The sequence below is a fragment of the Stegostoma tigrinum genome, chromosome 14 (assembly GCF_030684315.1).
Source record: "Stegostoma tigrinum isolate sSteTig4 chromosome 14, sSteTig4.hap1, whole genome shotgun sequence".
In the NCBI taxonomy this organism is placed as follows: Eukaryota; Metazoa; Chordata; class Chondrichthyes; order Orectolobiformes; family Stegostomatidae; genus Stegostoma; species Stegostoma tigrinum.
The window spans coordinates 44,175,892-44,195,979 of record NC_081367.1 but is presented as its reverse complement, the minus strand read 5'-3'; the positions used below and the strand labels follow the sequence as shown (position 1 = coordinate 44,195,979).

Genomic DNA, 20,088 nt, shown 5'->3' with positions numbered 1-20,088 from the left:
AAGTCAAAAGAGCAAAAGACATGCCAGAAATAATTTGTTTTGAAGATTTTGGCTGTCTCATGAAAACAAAACATACTTGAAAAGGAGAAAAAGCTTTTTAAGATGTCATAGTCAGCCCACTTTCCTGTCTGCCTCAGAAACCTGGATAAAAGGCAGAAATCTATGGAAGTAGTAGAGAGCTTTGAAATGTGCGTGTTAAGGCAGATGTTAAAAGTACAATTTCCACGCCGTAAGGTAAATGTAGAGGCGCTGAAGATTGCAAGAGCATTAAGAATTTCTTTCTCCCTACTAAGAACTTAAAGTGAAAAACAAAGAAAAAGGCAGTATTTTAGCCATTCAATCAGAGCTGAAAAGCTACTGAGACGCTTCTTAAAAGTGGATGGTGGCAGAAAAAGGAGTTGACATCGGTGCAGTGGATGTCACAGAGTGGTTGCCACTGAGCTCCATTGAATGTGAAAGGATTCCATCACAGAGAAGAACAGGAATGGCATCAGATCTCCTGGGAGGAGTAGGTACAGGTAACACAGGGCAGGCGTACTGCACACTTTTTCTAATTCTACTCCAATTTCCCTCAAATTTTCATGGTCTAAAACTGAAAATGTTTCTAGCATTTGGATACTAATTTCCCTTTAAAATTAGCGATGTTCTTCATACCCATTGCTTGGCTATGCCTCTACTTTGACATTTACCAGTTCTCTTTTTGTCACGGGATATGGGCATCGCTGGCCAGGCAACATTTAATGCCCATCCTTAATTGCCCACAGGACAGTTAAGAGTCAACCACATTGCTGTGGTTCTGGAGTTACATATAGTCCAGACCAGGCAGGAAAGGCAGTTTCCTTCCTTAAAAGGATATTAGTGAGCGAGATGGGATTTTCCAACAACTGACAGTGGATTCATGGTCATCATTAGACTCTTAATTCCAGATTTCTTTTTTTTAAAATTCAAATTCCTCCATCTGTTGTGGAGGGATTCGAACCTGCATCCCCAGAATGTTACCTGGGTCTCTGGATTAACAGCCCAACGATAACACCACTAGGCCATTGCCTCCCTCTCACTTTACCGTATTTGCAGTCGGCACCAAATCTGGTGGAAAGACAAGTAAGCAAGAGGGATACAAACGGATTATGGAGAGACAGGTTAAGTGAACAAAACATTGGAAAATGGAGTATTATGTGGGAAAACGTGAAGTTGTTTATTTTGGAAGGGAGAACTAATGAAGAACAGAATATCATTTAAATGGAGAGGAAACTGCGGAAAGCTGCAACACAAAAGGAACTTGTGGGCACTTGCGGGTGAAACACTGAAAGCCAGCACACAGTTGCAGCAGGTAATCAGGGTTGGAGTACTACAGTTGGGAAGTCATAGTGCTGGTGAGACCACGTCTGGAATACGGTGAACAGTTTTTATCCCCGAAAGAAAAGCAGTTTAGAGAACATTTACTATAATGACAACCAAATGAAAACCAAAAGAACTGCGGATGCTGTAAATCAAGAACAAAAACAAAAGTTGCTGGAAAAGCTCAGCAAGTCTGGCAGCATCTGTGAAGAAAAAGTCAGAGTTAACGTTTTGGGTTCCGATGAAGGGTCACTGGACCCGAAACGTTAACGCTGATTTTTTTTTCCTTCACAGATGCTGCTAGACCTGCTGAGCTTTTCCAGCAACTTTGTTTTTGTTCACTATGATGACCCCTGGTATGGAGGTATTGTTTTATGAGCAAAGTCTAAACAGGTTGGAACTCTCCTCACTGGTGTTTAGAAGAATGAGAGGTGGTGATCTCATTGAAACGTATAGGATTCTTAAGGGACTTGACAGGGTAAGTGCTGAGAGGATGTTTCCTCTATTAGGAGAGTCTAGGATCAGAGGGCATAAAGGGGCACCAATTTAAGACCGAAATGAGGAGGACTTTCTTCTCTCAAAGGGTTCAATGTCTTTGGAATTCCTGCTCACCAAGTGCTGTGGGGTCAGAGTCCTTGTGTAGATTTAAGATCGAGATAGATAGATTATTGATCTATAGGGGAAAATAGAGGGTTATGGAGAAAATACAGGAAAGTGGATATGAGATATGTGGGATCCAACATGACCCAGCTGAAAGTTGAGGGGGCGAATGGCCTACTCCTTATGGTCTTAGGATATTATGGTCTATTCCTTGCACATTTACGATATTTAGAAGATACATTTGCTATTCTTGAATCCACAGCCATGATTTCTCAACATGTCTTAATGGGCTCCATCCTGCACTCAAATTCATGTTGGAAATGGGACATGACAGGGGGAGGCATTCAGCCCATTGAGTTTGTCCTGCTGTTCAATATGATCATGACTGATTGCACAATTCAAATGCCTTTTACTTACCATATCCCCATAATCACTGGTAAACAGAAAACTATCTCTACCTTACTCAAAGGTTGAGCTTCCACAGCCATCTGTGGTAGACAACTGCAAAGATTCACAGTCCTCAGTCGAAACAAAATTCTCCAAATCTCAGACCCAAGTTGCATCCTCTCATTTTGAAATCATGCCTCCTGGTTCTATACTCCCCAGCCACGCGAGTCATCGTACCTGCATCCACCCTGTCTTTCTCTTTAAAGATTTTATATTTCTTTGAGCTCATTCTTTGAAACTCTGGAGAATACAGGGGCAGAGATAATGGGAACTGCAGATGCTGGAGAATCAAAGATAATAAAGTGTGAAGCCGGATGAACACAGCAGGCCCAGCAGCATCTCAGGAGCACAAAAGCTGACGTTTCGGGCCTAGACCCTTCATCAGAGAGGGGGTTGGGGTGAGGGTTCTGGAATAAATACGGAGAGAGGGGGAGGTGGACCGAAGATGGAGAGAAAAGAAGATAGGTGGAGAGGAGCATATAGGTGGGGATAGGTCCATCCAGGGAAGACGGACAGGTCAAGGAGGTGGGATGAGGTTAGTAGGTAGGAAATGGAGGTGCGGCTTGTGGTAGGAGGAAGGGATGGGTGAGAGGATGTGGCTTCCGGTGTGGCTTCCTCTACATTGGGGAAACCAAGCGGAGGCTTGAGGACCGCTTTGCAGAACACCTCCGCTCGGTTCGCAATAAACAACTGCACCTCCCAGTTGCAAACTATTTCAACTCCCCCTCCCATTCTTTAGATGACATGTCCATCATGGGCCTCCTGCAGTGCCACAATGATGCCACCCCGAAGGTTGTAGGAACAGCAACTCATATTCCGCTTGGGAACCCTGCAGCCCAATGGTATCAATGTGGACTTCACAAGCTTCAAAATCTCCCCTTCCCCCACTGCATCACACAACCAACCCAGCTCATCCCGTCCCCCCACTGCATCCCAAAACCAGCCCAGCCTGTCTGCCTCCCTAACCTGTTCTTCCTATCACCCATCCCTTCCTCCTACCCCAAGCCGCACCTCCATTTCCTACCTACTATCCTCATCCCACCTCCTTGACCGGTCAGTCTTCCCTGGACTGACCTATCCCCTCCCTACCTCTCCACCTATCTTCTTTTCTCTCCATCTTCGGTCCGCCTTCCCCTCTCTCCCAATTTATTCCAGAACCCTCACCCCATCCCCCTCTCTGATGAAGGGTCTAGGCCCGAAACGTCAGCTTTTGTGCTCCTGAGATGCTGCTTGGCCTGCTGTGTTCATCCAGCTTCACACTTTATTATCTAGAATACAGACCCAGTTCACTTAATCTCTCAGCACAGGACAGTCCCACTATCTGAGGAACAGTCAAATGAGTTCCTATTCCTTGATGTCCTAGTTGTGAAGATTGGCAAGGATTCTCTTCTACTACCGTCTACCTTCACTGGCCTTCCCAGCAAGCTTTTAATTAAAGCCCAGACGGTTTGGTCACATGCTATCTTGATGCTGAATCAGGCACATCAAAACCATCCCACAGGGTAACAGCTGCCCAGATTGTTTCTCTTGTATATCATACAAATTCATGAAAGGGTCTGAAGGTTGTCACTCTTGACACTGAGAAGTTCCCATTCTGTCTCAGATTATGCTGGAAAGAAAGGTATCCTAAATGGTTGAGCAACACATGAAACTAGCACAACTGGTGTTCACCACTAAAACAATGCTGCCATCAAACCATAAAAGGGTATTCTGCCTATTAGACCATATGTAACATGGTACATGAATTTCATTATCAGTGAAGTGCCAGGTATGAAGGCTAATTGTCCCACAGACTAGTAAAACACCAAATCCCTAAAGCTGCTCATAAAAAATATAACCAACCAGCTTGCACTTGTAAAATTCATGACAGAGTGTCTAATAGCAGATGTGGTTCTGCAATTGGACAATATTTGCTGGACAATCCTGATGCTGCAAGGAATTACACTGACAGTGTGGTGCACTTGTGTGTACTGGAAGCTATATAGATTAATACACAGGGCCCTGTGGAGACAGAAGATAATAGCCATTCACTGAGTGTTTTTCTCAATACACAGCCCTGGCCAAAATCAGAGCCAACCTGCCTGGTTTAAAATTTAAACAAGCCTGGCTGTTAACTGGCACCCATCATTAAGTGTTAGATTCACTCTGGCAACACCTTTACCAGAGTCCAAGACCAACCCACCAGCACTCTCCTCTCATGTTTAATGAATGTGGCTATTGATATTTTTGTCAACTGTCCTCATGAGTACAAGATTAAAAAAAGCTTCAGCAAACTGTCTTTTTTCAACAATACTCAAGTTCTGTACAACAAAATGACCAATTGCTCATTCCTTGAAAATATCTTGCTGTGTTTCAAGCTTCAGTCCAGAACAAAGCAACGTTCTTCAACATTCTACAAAACTTGCAAATAAATCAGACCATAATATCATAAGGCCATAATAGGAACAGCAGTAAGCTGTTCAGCTCCTTGAGCCTGCTCCACCATTCAAAAGGATCATGGCTGGTCCAACACTCCTCACACCCACTTTGTATTTTCCCCATAACTCTCGATTTCCCTACTGATCAAGAATCTGTCTGAGCTTTAAAACATAAATAAAGGACTCTTCTCCACAGTGCTCTGTGGTTAGGAGTTCCAAAAGACTCTCAACACAAAAAAAAATCCGCTTTATCTCAGTTTTAAATTAGCACCCTGTCATTCTGTGACCATCCCCTCTGATCCTAGACTTTCCTGAGGGGAAAATCCTTCCAGTATTTACACTGTCAAGCCCCTAAGAATCAAATATGTTTCAATGAGATTGCCTCTGATTTTTCTAAACTCCCGTGAATCAAGTCCCAACCTGTTTAGTCTTTGCGCAAGAGACAAATCTCTACATAACAGTGATCAATGCAGTGAGCTTTTTGAGGCTGTAATCAGTTTTAATTTCAAGTCCTAAAATCTTTAGCCTGAACAGTGATGGCACAAGACAATAACATATTGAACAGAATAAATGCCAATAATAAATTATCAAAGACATTAATAACAAACTCAAAATGCAAATCAAAAAGTTCTTTTGTGCAAATTGTTCAGATTACTGGACACTAGCATTTATAAAATGTAAAAGCATTACACAAATAAAGCAAAGATAAATATACTTTTTGGATAACCTGACTACCTGGTAAACATGAAACAGCTTGAACTTAGCAGGATCAAATTATTTCCAATTATATCATCACTGAGGAAATGCTTTGCGCATGGATCTATAACTCTAACCAAACATCCAAAAATAAAGAGTACATACCTTCTAAGGTCAAAAATCTCATTTGCCAAATTCTTATGGATAGCTAAGAAAAAAACTATGGAAAAGAAAAAACGCAAAAAAAAACAAAAAAAGCAGGAGAAGAATTAAAATAAAACAATAAAATTCCTGTTCATTTGGAGTTTTGTTCCTACTTACTTGGGCAAACTTTAAAAAAGTGACATTTCTTCAAATAGGACATCATTTTATTTTCCGTGTACTCTCTCATGTGCTGCAAACTCACTGTTCAAACTTCTGTTCAAACCGACACCAAGAAAACAAGCAAGACCACTTCACATGACGTCAACGAGTGCATCTCTTCACAAATGAATACTAAGTATACGCAGAACCTGTGACCATTAACACCAACCAGAAATAATAGATTGCCTATCAAATTGTAAGCATGGAATATACCGTGGAGACCAAAAGTTAAAATTGAGTATCAAACAACATAACAATTTCTATACACCTTCAGTTAATATCATATTTATGTATTTTTCTTGCACACCAAATTCCAGAAGAATTCTGTTCCATAAATAAATGCTTAATGCAGGTTTATGTTTCTTGCTTACTCGCTATCAGTTAAAGAAACTGCACATTCAAGTTAAAGTAATTTCCCAATTTGAATTTCAAGCAGCCAGTGTTTACAATGTTGTCATTGGAGCACCAGATTCTTACAGTGTTTTGAGTGTTAGCTTAAGAAAGGTCAACTGAATGTTAAAGTTAATCAATATAGTCAAATGTTGGACTGAAAATCTTAAGCTGTACATTTCCCCATTCTGTATATTCTTAAAACTTTAGTCCAAAGGACATAATTATAAATAGAGACTGGAAAATACTAAAAAATGTCAGAAGATTCTTTTCATGGCAATTTGATAATATCTGCCAAAGGGAACTGAAACCAACATTATCAATACCCTAGTCATGCAGCATAAAAGAGAGTCTTTTCAATAGGCAAACAGATGACAGAGGGGAAAACAGTTCTAAGACTGCTACTTTCACTAGTCTACTTGAACACAGCTAGATCAATGCTGTCAATATACTTAGCTTTGGTTAGAAAACATAAAATACTATTTTAGAGAAAACATAATTCATTTCAGCTAATATTAATATTGAAACAATGCATTGTACTGTCACCAAGATTCAAATGAAGAATTGTTCCAAAGCAGCTACAGGCCAAACTCAATTAAATTATAAAAGCTTCTTCACATTAAGGACTATTTTTTCCAACATTGTGTGTTTGCAGCATTTTGTAACTTAGACTGATCTTTCAAAGTTCACCTTGTAGTGAGTGTGGAGACTATGACACAGCAATGGGGAGTTCTGGAGCATGGAAATGAGTGAGCATTTATGTTACAGCTGAAAGGATTTTGAAAGAAATTTGGAAGATGCGCTCCTGGAAAGTTTAACCAAATGAGGATTTCATGTGTTGTGGATATTTCTCACCTTTGATTCATCTTACTAGCAGAAATTGATATAGGAATAATCTGTGTATAAATGCGTATCTCTCTCTCCGCACGCGCGCACACACCCCTCCTCCTCAATCTCCCTCACTGCATTGTTTATAACAGAATGCTTCTGCATTGTCCATTCGATCATGTATGCTGTATGTTAAGTACAAAATTGCGTGTACTGTTGAAGATAATATATTTATCTTCTATAAAGGTGGTACTAGATTAGAGTTTGATATAGATGTAATATTTAGCATATTAAAGATGTCAAATTCTTTATCCCCATCCATTACATGACTTTCAGGTTGATGCCAGGACTGGGTGGGTAAGAGTGTCTGGGTGTAGGCAGCGAAAATACTTCATTCCTCTCAACTCCACATTCAGACAAGTAAAAACACCAAGTCTTAAGGATCAGTGTTTTGGCCAAATTCACAGAAAGGCCTAAAGCACAGTTAACTCCAAGACTCTGACTCCATCTCCTTAATTTATGCAAATAAAGTACCTAATACTGGATTCAGGAGAGCATTATTATTAATATAACATGTGGCAGGCTTCGTGCACGCACATTGCTCATAGGTCCTGTGGGATCTAGTACTATTTATTGCCTAAAAATGAATGCTGCTCCATCAGAGGGATTATACAAGGATCCTTGCTCAAACTATTAACATTTTGCTTAAATACTGCAGCCAAATACCTGAAAAACTAAGTTAAAACTAAGGTAACTTATTTTCAATTATCCACAGTTTTAATGTTCAGGAGTGCGTTTTCGTAAAAGATATCATAATTAAATACAAATCAGATGGTGTTTATTGTGAGAGTAAATGTTGTATAGTCCGACAGTCATTGAACACATGTTTAAGTACGTTGCTTCAGATGTGATAATAATTGTGTGGTATGTTAGAACCATTTGCTGCATTATAAATTTCATGATTTAGCATGGCTATCCAAGGCTAAAAACACTCACAGCAAAGAATCAATGAGAACAAACACAATATGAATGAAAACTAATAATGCTTAAGGCCTGGTCTTCAAAATGAATGTTCTGCTTTGAACTTTTGCACACGTGACAAAGAACCATTACAGTTGTCAGCAGAGCACTAAATAATTTTTGAATAAGGTCTTATTTGCTCATAATGTTTAATCTATGGCAAACAAAAGCTCATTGATAAAAAAAAGTCTTGCAAGGAATAGAGAGGTTAGTCACAATTAAAGCAAAAGGTATTCTTTTTATTCAAAAGATCTTTCACCCGTTAAATTAATCTGCAAGTCATTTGATGTGATAAGGAAAAGTTTTAAATCTTCTACAGCAGTTTCCTTTCTGGTAGCACTGTGGAAATTTGTTCAATTTAGAAAAGTTAAAAATTGGTCTGTGTAAGAATCATGTAACCAAAGTCTAAACTCCATATTTGCTTAAAATTTTAACTTACAATGAAAATCGCATTTCAGTATGATAGTTGCAGGCAATAATCAACAGTATTGAGAGATGGTTAGAATTTTTTTTATCTCATGGGCAGCATTAGAGGTTCGAACTGCTGCAATAATTGAGAACCCAGAAATTCCCAGTATTCATTTCCATCCCCTTTTGTATGAATTATGGGATCTTCTAATTAATCACAAATGTACCCCTTTTTCTGGTATATCTCATTGTAAAAAGGCCTGTACCACTACACTTCTTTTCACAAATGCTTCAGCAAGCAATAGTACATTCATCTGGTGCCAAAAAGGTGCCAACAAAATGCCCACAAATTTAGAAAGGCTAATAAACAGTTCTCAAAATGCTGACACAGGATGCTCAAAATAAAACCTCTGACAATGCAAAAGGCAAGATACAACTGAACAAAGCTAGCTTCCTGAGATTGTTATACTGTGTGCTTGGCTTTTGGAACAGTGGGTTGCTTGACAGGTCCTTAGGGAAGCAAATACATGTGATTAGCACAGTTAAGTATCTAAAACGGAAGATTCAAGGGCTCTTATGGCATAATGGCAATGCACCTGTGGGTCAGAAGGCCTGAGCTCAAGTCCTACTTCTGCAGAGGTGTGTTGTAACATGTTATGAATGGGCTAATTAAAATATCTAAAATGGAAGCTTATTTGCTTAAGACGAGAATAAAGTATTTTGTGGTCTGGTTCTCACACCTCATCCAGTGTTATGAGAGTAGAATATTGTCTTGCAATGCAACAGATTCTCTCAAAATCACAAAACAGCATATCTTTAGAACAGGTTTTACTGCTGAGTTTTGGAAGCTGAACAAGGAACAGCTGCACTGACCAGTAGGGAACTGTAATATTGGGCTGGGCTACACAGGAATTAAATAATTGTCACTAAAAGCTTCCCCTTTATTCTGTTGTCTCATCCAGGTATTCAAAATCGATTTGTGGGTCCTCTTCCTCAATTCCATAAGTTCGAAGGGGTCAGACTGAAACGTTATGGAGAAGTATCATTACACCATGAACCAGGAGAACGACTAAATCACACCAAACACTTCCGTCTTCCAGTGGAATATCTTGCTACTTTCGAGTATGATTTAAAACAAAATTATTCTTTTTTTAAAATTTATCCCATGGTGACCAAGAGAGTTGATAAGCAACCAATCGGTTTCTTAGTAAAGGTTGGTAATGCCTATAGATGACATCTTTTAACTTATTTGTTCCAGCATCTTTAGGACAGAAGATGTCTTCAGCATATCTTAGAATATATCTGAGAGATCAAGATCACTTTGTAGAAATTCAAAGACATAAAAACATGCTCCAACACACTGTGACACAAAATGCTAGCATACAAATAAACAGTGCTAAAATGCTTAATGCAACAGATTTTCCTTTGGAGCTTTTACTTTTATTCCTCCTTATGCATCATTTCGTTTCATCTAGAGGACTTCTTCCCTCCACTGTATTTCTTCCCTCCACATTCCCCAAGTCAACAATATGACCGATCACTGCTCTCATTGAAAAGTTCAGAGCTGTTTACATTGTCTTGTGATTTGTTAGAACTAATGGTCACCATTGTTTGATTAGCCTCTCTACAGGAATTACTATCCTTGTGAGTTGCTAGAATTTATACATGCTTGCTGTTGGGTGCACAGCAGTGTAACTTAGACAAGGCCAGAACATATTAAAGCCATTCCAGGTTAGCATTCTCTGGGTGAACCCATGCAATTTTCTTGAGAGATTATGGGTATGTTTAGTGGCAATTTCTCTTCAGACTGTTCAAGCGAATGCATAACAAGTTCACCTAAAAGGACAGGCTTTACAATCAACCCAGATGCAACATCTACTTCTGCTCTCGAAACGATGCCTCACTTTTGTCTGACCTTTGTATGACACAGCAGAGTATGATTTATGGCAGAAGGGTTGAAAGGACAATGTTTGGTCAACAAAAGACAAATGAAAAATAAAATAAAAACTGAATAAGCATAATTTTTAAAACACACTCAAACATTTTTAGAACTGATTATTGAAATGTGGTTAATATGTGTAACGATATTATTCCTTGGTTAAATGTCAGCATAGATTACTAACTGTAACATAGCAAGAAAGTTATTCTTACTTTTAGTTTTCTTTTCTATACTAAGGTTTATAAAGGTAATTCTGTCAAAACTTTGTGATGTTTAAGTGGTAAACAAGAAAAATAAACTGACATAGAACAGGGACTAGTAGTAATTGCATCATGGTGTACATGATTAACATCACCATGGTCAATTAAAAAGGCATTAATCTATATTTTCACATTAGGAAGGATTAGAAATGACCAATTAATTACCCAACTTTAGTTAGTGTGTGGGTAATCGGATGCTACTGCAGTTGCAACAAAACACAGGAATACCCAAGAGAGCTGAAACTATGATCAGCACATCAACACAACATAGCTTGACCATTTTGGGAACTATGGTGCAATTTTAACTGTGCTCTTGTCTGGGAGGCATTAAGATAGATCAGCCTTTGTTTTGGAAAACTGTGGGTTGCAAGAAGAGCAGGGGAAAGGCTGTCTAGAACAAGAAAAGGACCTTCTCGCAGTGATGTAAATAAATTAAGACAAAAGTATGCAGCACAAATTAGACACATTTTCACCGACTCGGACCAAATTCAGAATTGCAATCATGAGACTATTTGTACCTAGGTGAAGCATGCGAAGTGGTGCTAATGGTGGCCTCTTAAGAAGAGTTAAATTTTAACTTCAAAGTTGGGAATGTCAGCCATGTTTGGTGGGCAGTACACTTCCCTCAGGTTGTGGGGTTAAGCTCTTCTCCACTGCCTGAGCACAAAATTCAAACTGAAACCCCAAAAAAGTACTGAGGGAGTGTTGCTATAATTCCAACGAGACATCTAACTAATTGGGTGGATGTACACAATTTTACGGCAGTATTTCAGAAAGGAGCACAGGAGTGATCAGAAGTGTCCTACCCTATAATTATCTGTCAATCAAAATCACAAACAAAAAACAAAATTTGTTGATCATCACCAATGATTGTTTCCGGGAGTGGCTGCGCACAAATCGAGTCCCATATTTTCGACAGTACTTCAAAAGGCATTCAATTTTCTTTTAAGAGTTTTGAGACATTCAGTGGTGGTGAAATGCATTACAATCAATAAAGTCTTCACTTCAAGGGAACCCTATCTCTGGACAGTTGATGCAGTTTTGAAAATTTCCTTTTGAATCTTAACAAAAGGTGTCTGGCTAGTTTAACTTCCACCAACTGAGCCCCAAAAGGATGCACAATAACTTAGGATGCATTTCTTTAATTTAGTGTTCATCAGTTAGAGATTAAGATGATGTATGATTTTGTATATCTATGAAAAGAAAGTCCACCTACCACCTTGGTTTGATGAAATGCCGAACCACAACAAGAACTCTGCAGTACAGTTCCTACAAATAATATTTCAGCTACACATATTGAGCAGCTAGATGGAGTCACTCAGTGAATTCTTCTCAAAAGGAAGTTAATTTGTGACAAAGCGATCTATACAAGTTTTTTTGTATGGACTAGTTACAGAAAGGAGTACAAGAGACAGTTCTTTTTCTTTCCAACATCATTCCTGCAAAGAAAGGATCCAAAACCCATGCTTACATACACTGAAATAGGGGCAAGCACATTAGGCAGAAATGCATTAGACAGTAAAGAAAGAAAAGGGATAAATGGCTAATACAAAAAGACTACCGTTTTTGCCAAAAAGAAAAAGGACAAAAAAGTCATAACACTTCTAGTTCATGCTTGAAGGACTACTTAGGCATGGGGGAAAGCTAAAGTTGTAATACCATAAGAGTATAGTTGCCATTAGCTCAGACAAGGCCAGTCTTAACCTGCTTCAGATAATCACTCATGTACAAGTGATAATGGGAACTGCAGATGCTGGAGAATCCAAGATAATGAAATGTGAGGCTGGATGAACACAGCAGGCCCAGCAGCATCTCTGGAGCACAAAAGCTGATGTTTCGGGCCAAGACCCTTCATCAGAGAGGGGGATGGGGTGAGGGTTCTGGAATAAATAGGGAGAGAGGGGGAGGCGGACCGAAGATGGAGAGAAAAGAAGATAGGTGGAGAGGAGAGTATAGGTGGGGAGGTAGGGAGGGGATAGGTCAGTCCAGGGAAGACGGACAGGTCAAGGAGGTGGGATGAGGTTAGTAGGTAGGAGATGGAGGTGTGGCTTGGGGTGGGAGGAAGGGATGGGTGAGAGGAAGAACAGGTTAGGGAGGCAGAGACAGGTTGGACTGGTTTTGGGATGCAGCGGGTGGAGGGGAAGAGCTGGTCTGGTTGTGTGGTGCAGTGGGGGGAGGGGACGACTTCCCCCACCGCATCCCAAAACCAGCCCAGTTCGCCCCTCCCTCCACTGCACCACACAACCAGCCCAGCTCTTCCCCTCCACCCACTGCATCCCAAAACCAGCCCAGCCTGTCTCTGCCTCCCTAACCTGTTCTTCCTCTCACCCATCCCTTCCTCCCACCCCAAGCCACACCTCCATCTCCTACCTACTAACCTCATCCCACCTCCTTGGCCTGTCAGTCTTCCCTGGACTGACCTATCCCCTCCCTACCTCCCGACCTATACTCTCCTCTCCAACTATCTTCTTTTCTCTCCATCTTCGGTCCGCCTCCCCCTCTCTCCCTATTTATTCCAGAACCCTCACCCCATCCCCCTCTGATGAAGGGTCTAGGCCCGAAACGTCAGCTTTTGTGCTCCTGAGATGCTAGCGAGTTTTGAGAAGATTTGTAGCTCAGGTTGAGGTTCTGGATGTGAGTTTGCTCGCTGAGCTGGAAGGTTAGTTTTCAGACGTTTCGTCACCATTCTAGGTAACATCAGTGAGCCTCCGACGAAGCACTGGTGTTATGTCCCGCTTTCTATTTATCTGGTTGGTGATGTCATTTCCTGTTCTTTTTCTCAGGGGGTGGTAGATTGGCTCCAAGTCAATGTCCTGAGATGCTGCTAGGCCTGCTGTGTTCATCCAGCCTCACATTTCATCACTCATGTACAATGCAGGTTAATCATAATCAAAGACCCATGTCAATACAAATCAAATCGCCAACCGCTCAAGTTACATGAAGTCCGAATATTGCCACTCACACAAACAATGAGCTCAGCTATAAGATAGCCGAAGCATAAAAAGTTATTAACTTATCAGCTAAATAATCTTAAAATAACCTCTAGATTTACAAGCTCACACTCATCTGTAATCAGCTAATCTAAATGATTACAGTTCATATAACCTTTGCTATTAGTTTTGCTGTGAAATTACACCCATTAGCGATTTGCTACCAAACTCTCAAATGGTGACTATATATTGATGCATTTTATTAAAATGTTGTGTAGCTAACTTGAATTGTGAATTGTAGCTGAAATAGCGTTTAATGCATGACTTATTTTGGTTTCTTCCTTGATGATTTGGCAAGAATTATTTCATTCTGCGGCTTGAGATAACCTTAACCAAGGATGCGCAGCTTCAATTAATTTTGGTCTAAAATTGGGTAACTTAGAAGACAATTTGGTAAGAACAGCCAGACTTCATTTATTTATAAATCTACAACAGGAGGGAAAATCCCACGGTGGTTTATCAGAAAGCCTGTGTGAAGTTTGCACATTCGCCCTGTGTCAAAGTGGGTTTCCTCCACATGCTCCGGTTTCCTCCCACAGTCCAAAGATGTGCAGGCCAGGTGGACTGGCCAAGCTAAATTGCCCGTAGTGTTCAGGGATGTGTAGGTTAGGTCAGTTTTAGGGGGATGTGTCTGGTTGGGATGCTGTGAGAGTCGGTGTCGACTTGTTGGGGCAAAGGGCCTGTTTCCACCCTATAGAGATTCTATAAGTTTTACAGCGTAAAATTAAGAATTCATCCAATTCCTTGGCCTGTGGTCTTTGGGATAACAAATTTGTGTTTTCTTGCAGAATATTCACTTGCTTGTTCTATTTTCTGAAGTAAACCTGACTAAAAATCAATCTGGGTTGGAGGTGTAAAAGGCAGATGTCCCCCAAAAATGGATTCAAAAATTTAACCCAAATTAAAATTACATTTCTTTCTTTCAAAGACAAAAGAGTGGTTTTACATCAACACGTACTGAATTGTACAAGTTCCATTACTTACAAAGAGCAGTTGGGTAACTTTCTTGCTGGCTACTCAAAACCAACTGAATTAGTGCTATTATTGACTCTTGTTCCTGAGACTGTGGGTGACTTCAACCTTGCACTGAGATTTTCAATGCCACAAACCTGTATTCAGTCAGCATTAAAAGTTTTCCACCTCAATGCTCCCAGAGACTCTGTCAGCATGGAGAAATTCTATTACACATCAGCTCCTGGTGAACTGTGCATCAAATTTATTTGGACTCGAAGAGTTGATCACTTTTTGATCACTTAATTATTAAAAATTAAAAATGATCCTTCCCAGTCACCCTCTCTAGTCACTTTAATAATAAGCATCTTACTTGACTGTATTAGCTGTTACAGACATTCAAAATATATCCTACAAACCTAAGCATATTTTGAACAGGATGCCCAAATAAAATGATGATTCCAGAATTGGATCTTTTATTTCTTGCTAGTAGTCGGTCACCAGCATTGCCAAATCTTGTCAAGCAGGAACAAACTTACCAGACAGACTTGCAGCTCAGCATTACCTAGCCAAAATTAAAGTAACTGTAAGAAATCATTTGTTTGAAGTGATATGAAGCATGGCCACTACTGCAATAAATCAAAGTTTACCATTTGTAATAGCAAAAAGTTTGGACAATTTGCTGAATTTTTAAAAAATCAAGATTATGATTGTAGCAGGAGTCAACAGTACATTATCCACGTTTCTCTTATTTAAATAACATTTCACTAAAAGTTGGGTTCAAGTGAACAGAGTTTAGAGTCTATATTTAAGTAGACATGTGCAACTCTATTGTTCTTAATTCAAGAGAAGCGTAAGCATTCGTTATTAGTCCATTTAGTTAATCATATTGCTTCAACGAAAAAAATAGCCTTGGTATCAGACCATGGATCAGCAATACCCTTCATTAGCTGCCCACAAGAGCAACAAGCTTTCATCAACTTACACCTTATCCATTCAAAGCAATGCGTAATACCATGTACAAAATTAAAATAGTAAATAAGTGATTATAATCCTATCAATTGCATGACAAAGAGATGAGGAGTTTAATCTTTTATTCTTACTGCACTTTCCATTAGAAATAGGATTTTCTAGTAACCAGAACACAGATTTATACTCAACTGGAGATCATTGAATAGCTGATAATATAAAACCATTCAAATATTTCAAACGATCAAGAAAATAGCAGTAAAATACCAGAGCTTTTTTCTTATGTACACATGCACTGTACATACACAGATAGTAGGCAGTCTACAACATTGACACTGGATCCCATGAAGTTTTGAACCACTGGGTCAATCATGGGCAAGGAAACTCCTGGTTTCCACTGACTACTTCCCCTCCAACAATTAATCAGTCCTCCTCCATGCCATTTACTTGTGAGGATGCCAACAGCACTGAACGTACTCAGAACAGGAGGTTTAAATACTCAAAAAAAAGTGATTTGGCTGAACTAGCTGAGGCAGAAAGGATATTCCTCTCGGGCACAGACTATGGCAGATGGTGAGAGAACTAAAAAGTGAGAGAGAGAATCCCATTTAATCACATCCTCACCCATATTAGATATTGCATACATACCCATCCATGACCAATCTAGGAGGAGTGACCACTACACAGATCTTGTGGAGTAAAAGTTCCTTCTTCGCTTTGAGGATACTGCTACACGACATGGCAGGAGGATGTCACCATGCCAGAAAAGGTCTTGCGGTTCTAAACTAGCCATCCCCAAGTGCTAACAGTGTCCGGCTTCAGCCATTTCGATGCACTCCACGTGACAACAAGAAATGGCCAAAGGCACTGGATACTAGAAAGGCATGGGCCCTACTAATATTTCAGCAGTAGTACAGATGATTTGTGCTCCAGAACTACACATACCAACTGTTCTTGTATAGCTATAACACTGGTCCTGTCTACAAAATGTAGGACAGCATCAATTATTGCCTCATCATTCTACTCTCAACTCAACAGTGAAGTGATGTAAGGTGACGCTGACAGTGATATCAAGTGGGCAGTTACTCACCGCTGTTTTGTTTCGATCCCACCAAGACAACTTCATCAGTGAGCTATCCAAAATCATTAAGGTCAGCTGCAAGAATCTTCATGGATGGTTACACAGTGTACCATCCCATTCAACTTCAGCTGAAGGGTGTCAGATACCACCCGTGCCACATAAATCAGAAGTGTGACGCAATACTCCTCACTTGCCTGGATGTGAGTACAGCTCCCGCAACACAAAATGTTTGACACCTTTTAAGACAAAGCATCCCACCTGACCAGCATCTCATCTACCATCAATATGCACACCAGCCCCACCAGCACACCGTGACAGTCGTGCGTACCATCTACAAAATACACTGGGACAATACAAAGCTCCTTCAATACTTGTTCCACACCTGCAAACTCTAACAGCTAGAAGAATGAGGTTAGATAAAAAAAAACGCTTATTCTGGAAATGTGGGCTTCTCTGGTTTATTCATAATAATTGTCATGGAAAAGGTGGTACCCCCTTGAACACTGCAGTCCATTGGTATAGGTTACCCACATGCTGTTAAGAAGGGAGTACCAAGATTTTGACCCAGCAACATGAAAGGAATGGCAATATATCTCAAAGTCAGTATGTACAGGAACCTGTCGGTGGTGGTGTTCCTATTTATCTGCAGCTCTTGTCCTTCTAGATGAAAAGGGCTATAGGTTTGGAGGGTGCTTTCAATAGATCTGTGATGAATTTCTACACTATATCTCCTGAGTGGCACACATCACTGTTTGAGTGTTGGTCAAGGACGGGGTAAGTATTTGAGGGTATGGTGCCGGTCAAGTGACAGTGTGGAGGACATGCCAAGCCAGATGTTTGTACACTGTGTTTGATTTCAATTCTGCTGCTGATGGCCAACACCACCCCATGTGTTGCTGGATCGGTTCGAAATCCACGCCCCATTTGGTATGAGAATCGCGCCACAGAGCACAAATAGGGGTTATCCTCAATATGAAAATGGGACTTTGTCTCCGTCAGCAATGTGCAATGGTCACCCCCACTAATACGATCATGTACAGATGAATCATGGCAGGCAGGTTGGAAAGGATGTGATCAAGTTTATTTTTCTCTTGCTGGGGTCCTCACCACCTTGAACAGACTCAGTCTAACAGCTAAGCCCTTTAGGACCCAACCAGCTTGGTCAGTATAGTGCTGTCAGCATATTTCGGTAATGGTCATTGAAGTGCTCCAACAGGGTGTATTCTGTGCCTTTGTCACTGCCCATACATCCCTCCATGTGGTGGTCAACACACTTCATCAGCTGGGGGTGCAGTATATGGTAAGCACAGGGTTCTTTGCCCCCATTTGACCTGGTGCCATGAGACTAGTAGTCGTGAGTAGAGTCTACAACATGGTATTTAACGGTACAATTCTGTGAGTACAATTGTGTTAGGCTGCTGCTTGACTTATTCAACATATAGCTGTCGGGTGGGCACTTATAACAGATTGAGAATGGTTTCAGGAATCTCATTATCAGACTTTTGAATTCCGAGTTTATTTGAATTAATGTTCCATTATTTTCCATACAGGGATTTGAACCCAGGTCCCGAGAGCATTATCTGACACTCTGCATTAGTTCAATAACAATTCCACTGTCTTAGAAACAGCCCTTCCTGCAAGCTCCACTTCAAGTTACACATCACGCTGGCAGTACCTTCACATGAGCTGGTGCACGACAAGGACAGCAGTGGTTCCACAAACTGCCTTCTCTAGGGCAATGAGGTATGGGCAAAAAGTGACGGCCTTCTCAGTGACACCTCATTCCATGAACAAATTAAAAATTAGACATCAATGTTGTTTATCGTCTTGAATATTCAGCATGCTAAGCACACAAGAATAACCATTGTAAATATCTTACACCCGAAAGTTCACCGAAAGGCTATTTAATGCTGCTATAGTAACAGTGAGTCAGAAGGTGGCAGGCTCTACACACAGCTTGAACAAAAAAGATGCGGCACGGTTTACCAAAAGCAGACATGTTAATAAACAAGGAAAGTTAATTCACACCGTTTCTCCTTTAATCAGGTATCACAAAGATGATCCTGCACTGGTATGGAAAAAGGATGGTAAGTATTTTCGAGCAGCAGGTTCAATTTCTAAAATGCCAAAAACTACCAGTAAAAACAGTCGCTTTGAGAGTCAGCGGAAAATGAGAAATCTTATTTTGACTTCTTCATAATTGAAGGTACAAAACACATCCGTTTTTAATCTTTTTATATTTAACTTATTTTTCTAATCACTCTGTGGCGTTATTACACACCTCTGGAGCAAGAGGAACTTGAACCCGAGCCTCCCAATCCAGAATTAGGGTCAGTAAAAATAAAGGACGAGTGGAGAGAACAATATAACTCTGATCTTTCAAAAGCAGGGAACTGAACAAGAATTACTGTGATGGTCTAACATCTTCAGTGGGGAAAATCCCAATCCATCCTACAAGACACAATTCCCACTAATTGAATGATGGTTGAAGGGAGATCGACCCCACGTGCTTCAGCAATCAGTTGGACATGCTCGTAGGTAACTGAAATTATTGATCAGAGCTATCCAAAGCAGATAACTAACTTGGCTTGTCAGCAACTAGTTAAGTAATTTTTAGATGAGAGGCATTCGACTCGGAATTCCATGTATAAACAAGCTATTGTAAAATGTAGTTATCTGTGAAATCTCCATGTGAGTCTCCAAGGCACATCATCATTTCTTGCTCTCCTTGACCTTTCAGTTGTCTTTGGTGTGGCCAACAATTCTGCCCCATTCCTTCCATTGTCTTGATCAGCCGTATTGCCATTGTCTATTTCCACCCCCACTGATCCAATTGCAGTGATCTCAAGCAATGGGCTGTCTTTTTATGTCTGTACTTATAACTTTAAAAAGATGTATGCTTGACCCCACTTGTCCTCATTTTTATGTTGCTTTTTGATGACTTCTTCTAAAAACCATTGTGTCAAATTCTACACATACAGCTTTACCACTCCCAACCCCTGCTCAATTACTTTTCTGGCTATCATCTTTCTGACCCTTAACATTGTTCACTTAAACTTAATGGAGACATAAGCCACATTAGTCACTACCTCAGGTTTCATTCCCCTTTTAAAGACTGCCTTAGCTCGAATCAGAGGATGCGCATCGTTGATTTCTAATTGACTTAGAATTAGATTTTTGTCTCTGTATCTTCTCCATTACTTTCTGCCTCAGATTACCTGTTTCTGCCCAGTCTAATCTCATCTACTGTTCAAACATTTGAATGCATTCAAGAGGTGACTAGATATAGCACTTGAGGTGAATGGGATCAAAGGTTATGGGGAGAAAGTAGGATGAGGCTATTGAGTTTGTTGATCAGCCATGATTGTGATGAATGGCAGAGCAGGCTTGA

General features: G+C 40.3%; 1 protein-coding gene across 4 annotated transcripts in view; it reads right to left on the bottom strand.

Moving 5' to 3' along the window:
* clcn2c (chloride channel 2c) overlaps positions 1-20,088 on the bottom strand; it is a 565,311-nt gene that overhangs the window by 422,921 nt on the left and 122,302 nt on the right. The window contains exons 1-2 of one of the 4 annotated variants that reach the window (XM_048542203.2): positions 5,820-5,880; positions 5,664-5,718 (exon numbers count right to left, since the gene is read on the bottom strand). The exons of 2 other annotated variants lie outside the window; for them this stretch is intronic. In XM_048542203.2, coding sequence (XP_048398160.1) covers positions 5,664-5,685 — 22 coding nt within the window. In that variant the 5' untranslated portion in view covers positions 5,686-5,718; positions 5,820-5,880. Of the gene's footprint in view, positions 1-5,663; positions 5,719-5,819; positions 5,936-20,088 lie in introns of those variants that run through there. One more of the 4 variants, XM_048542202.2, reaches the window with a different exon arrangement.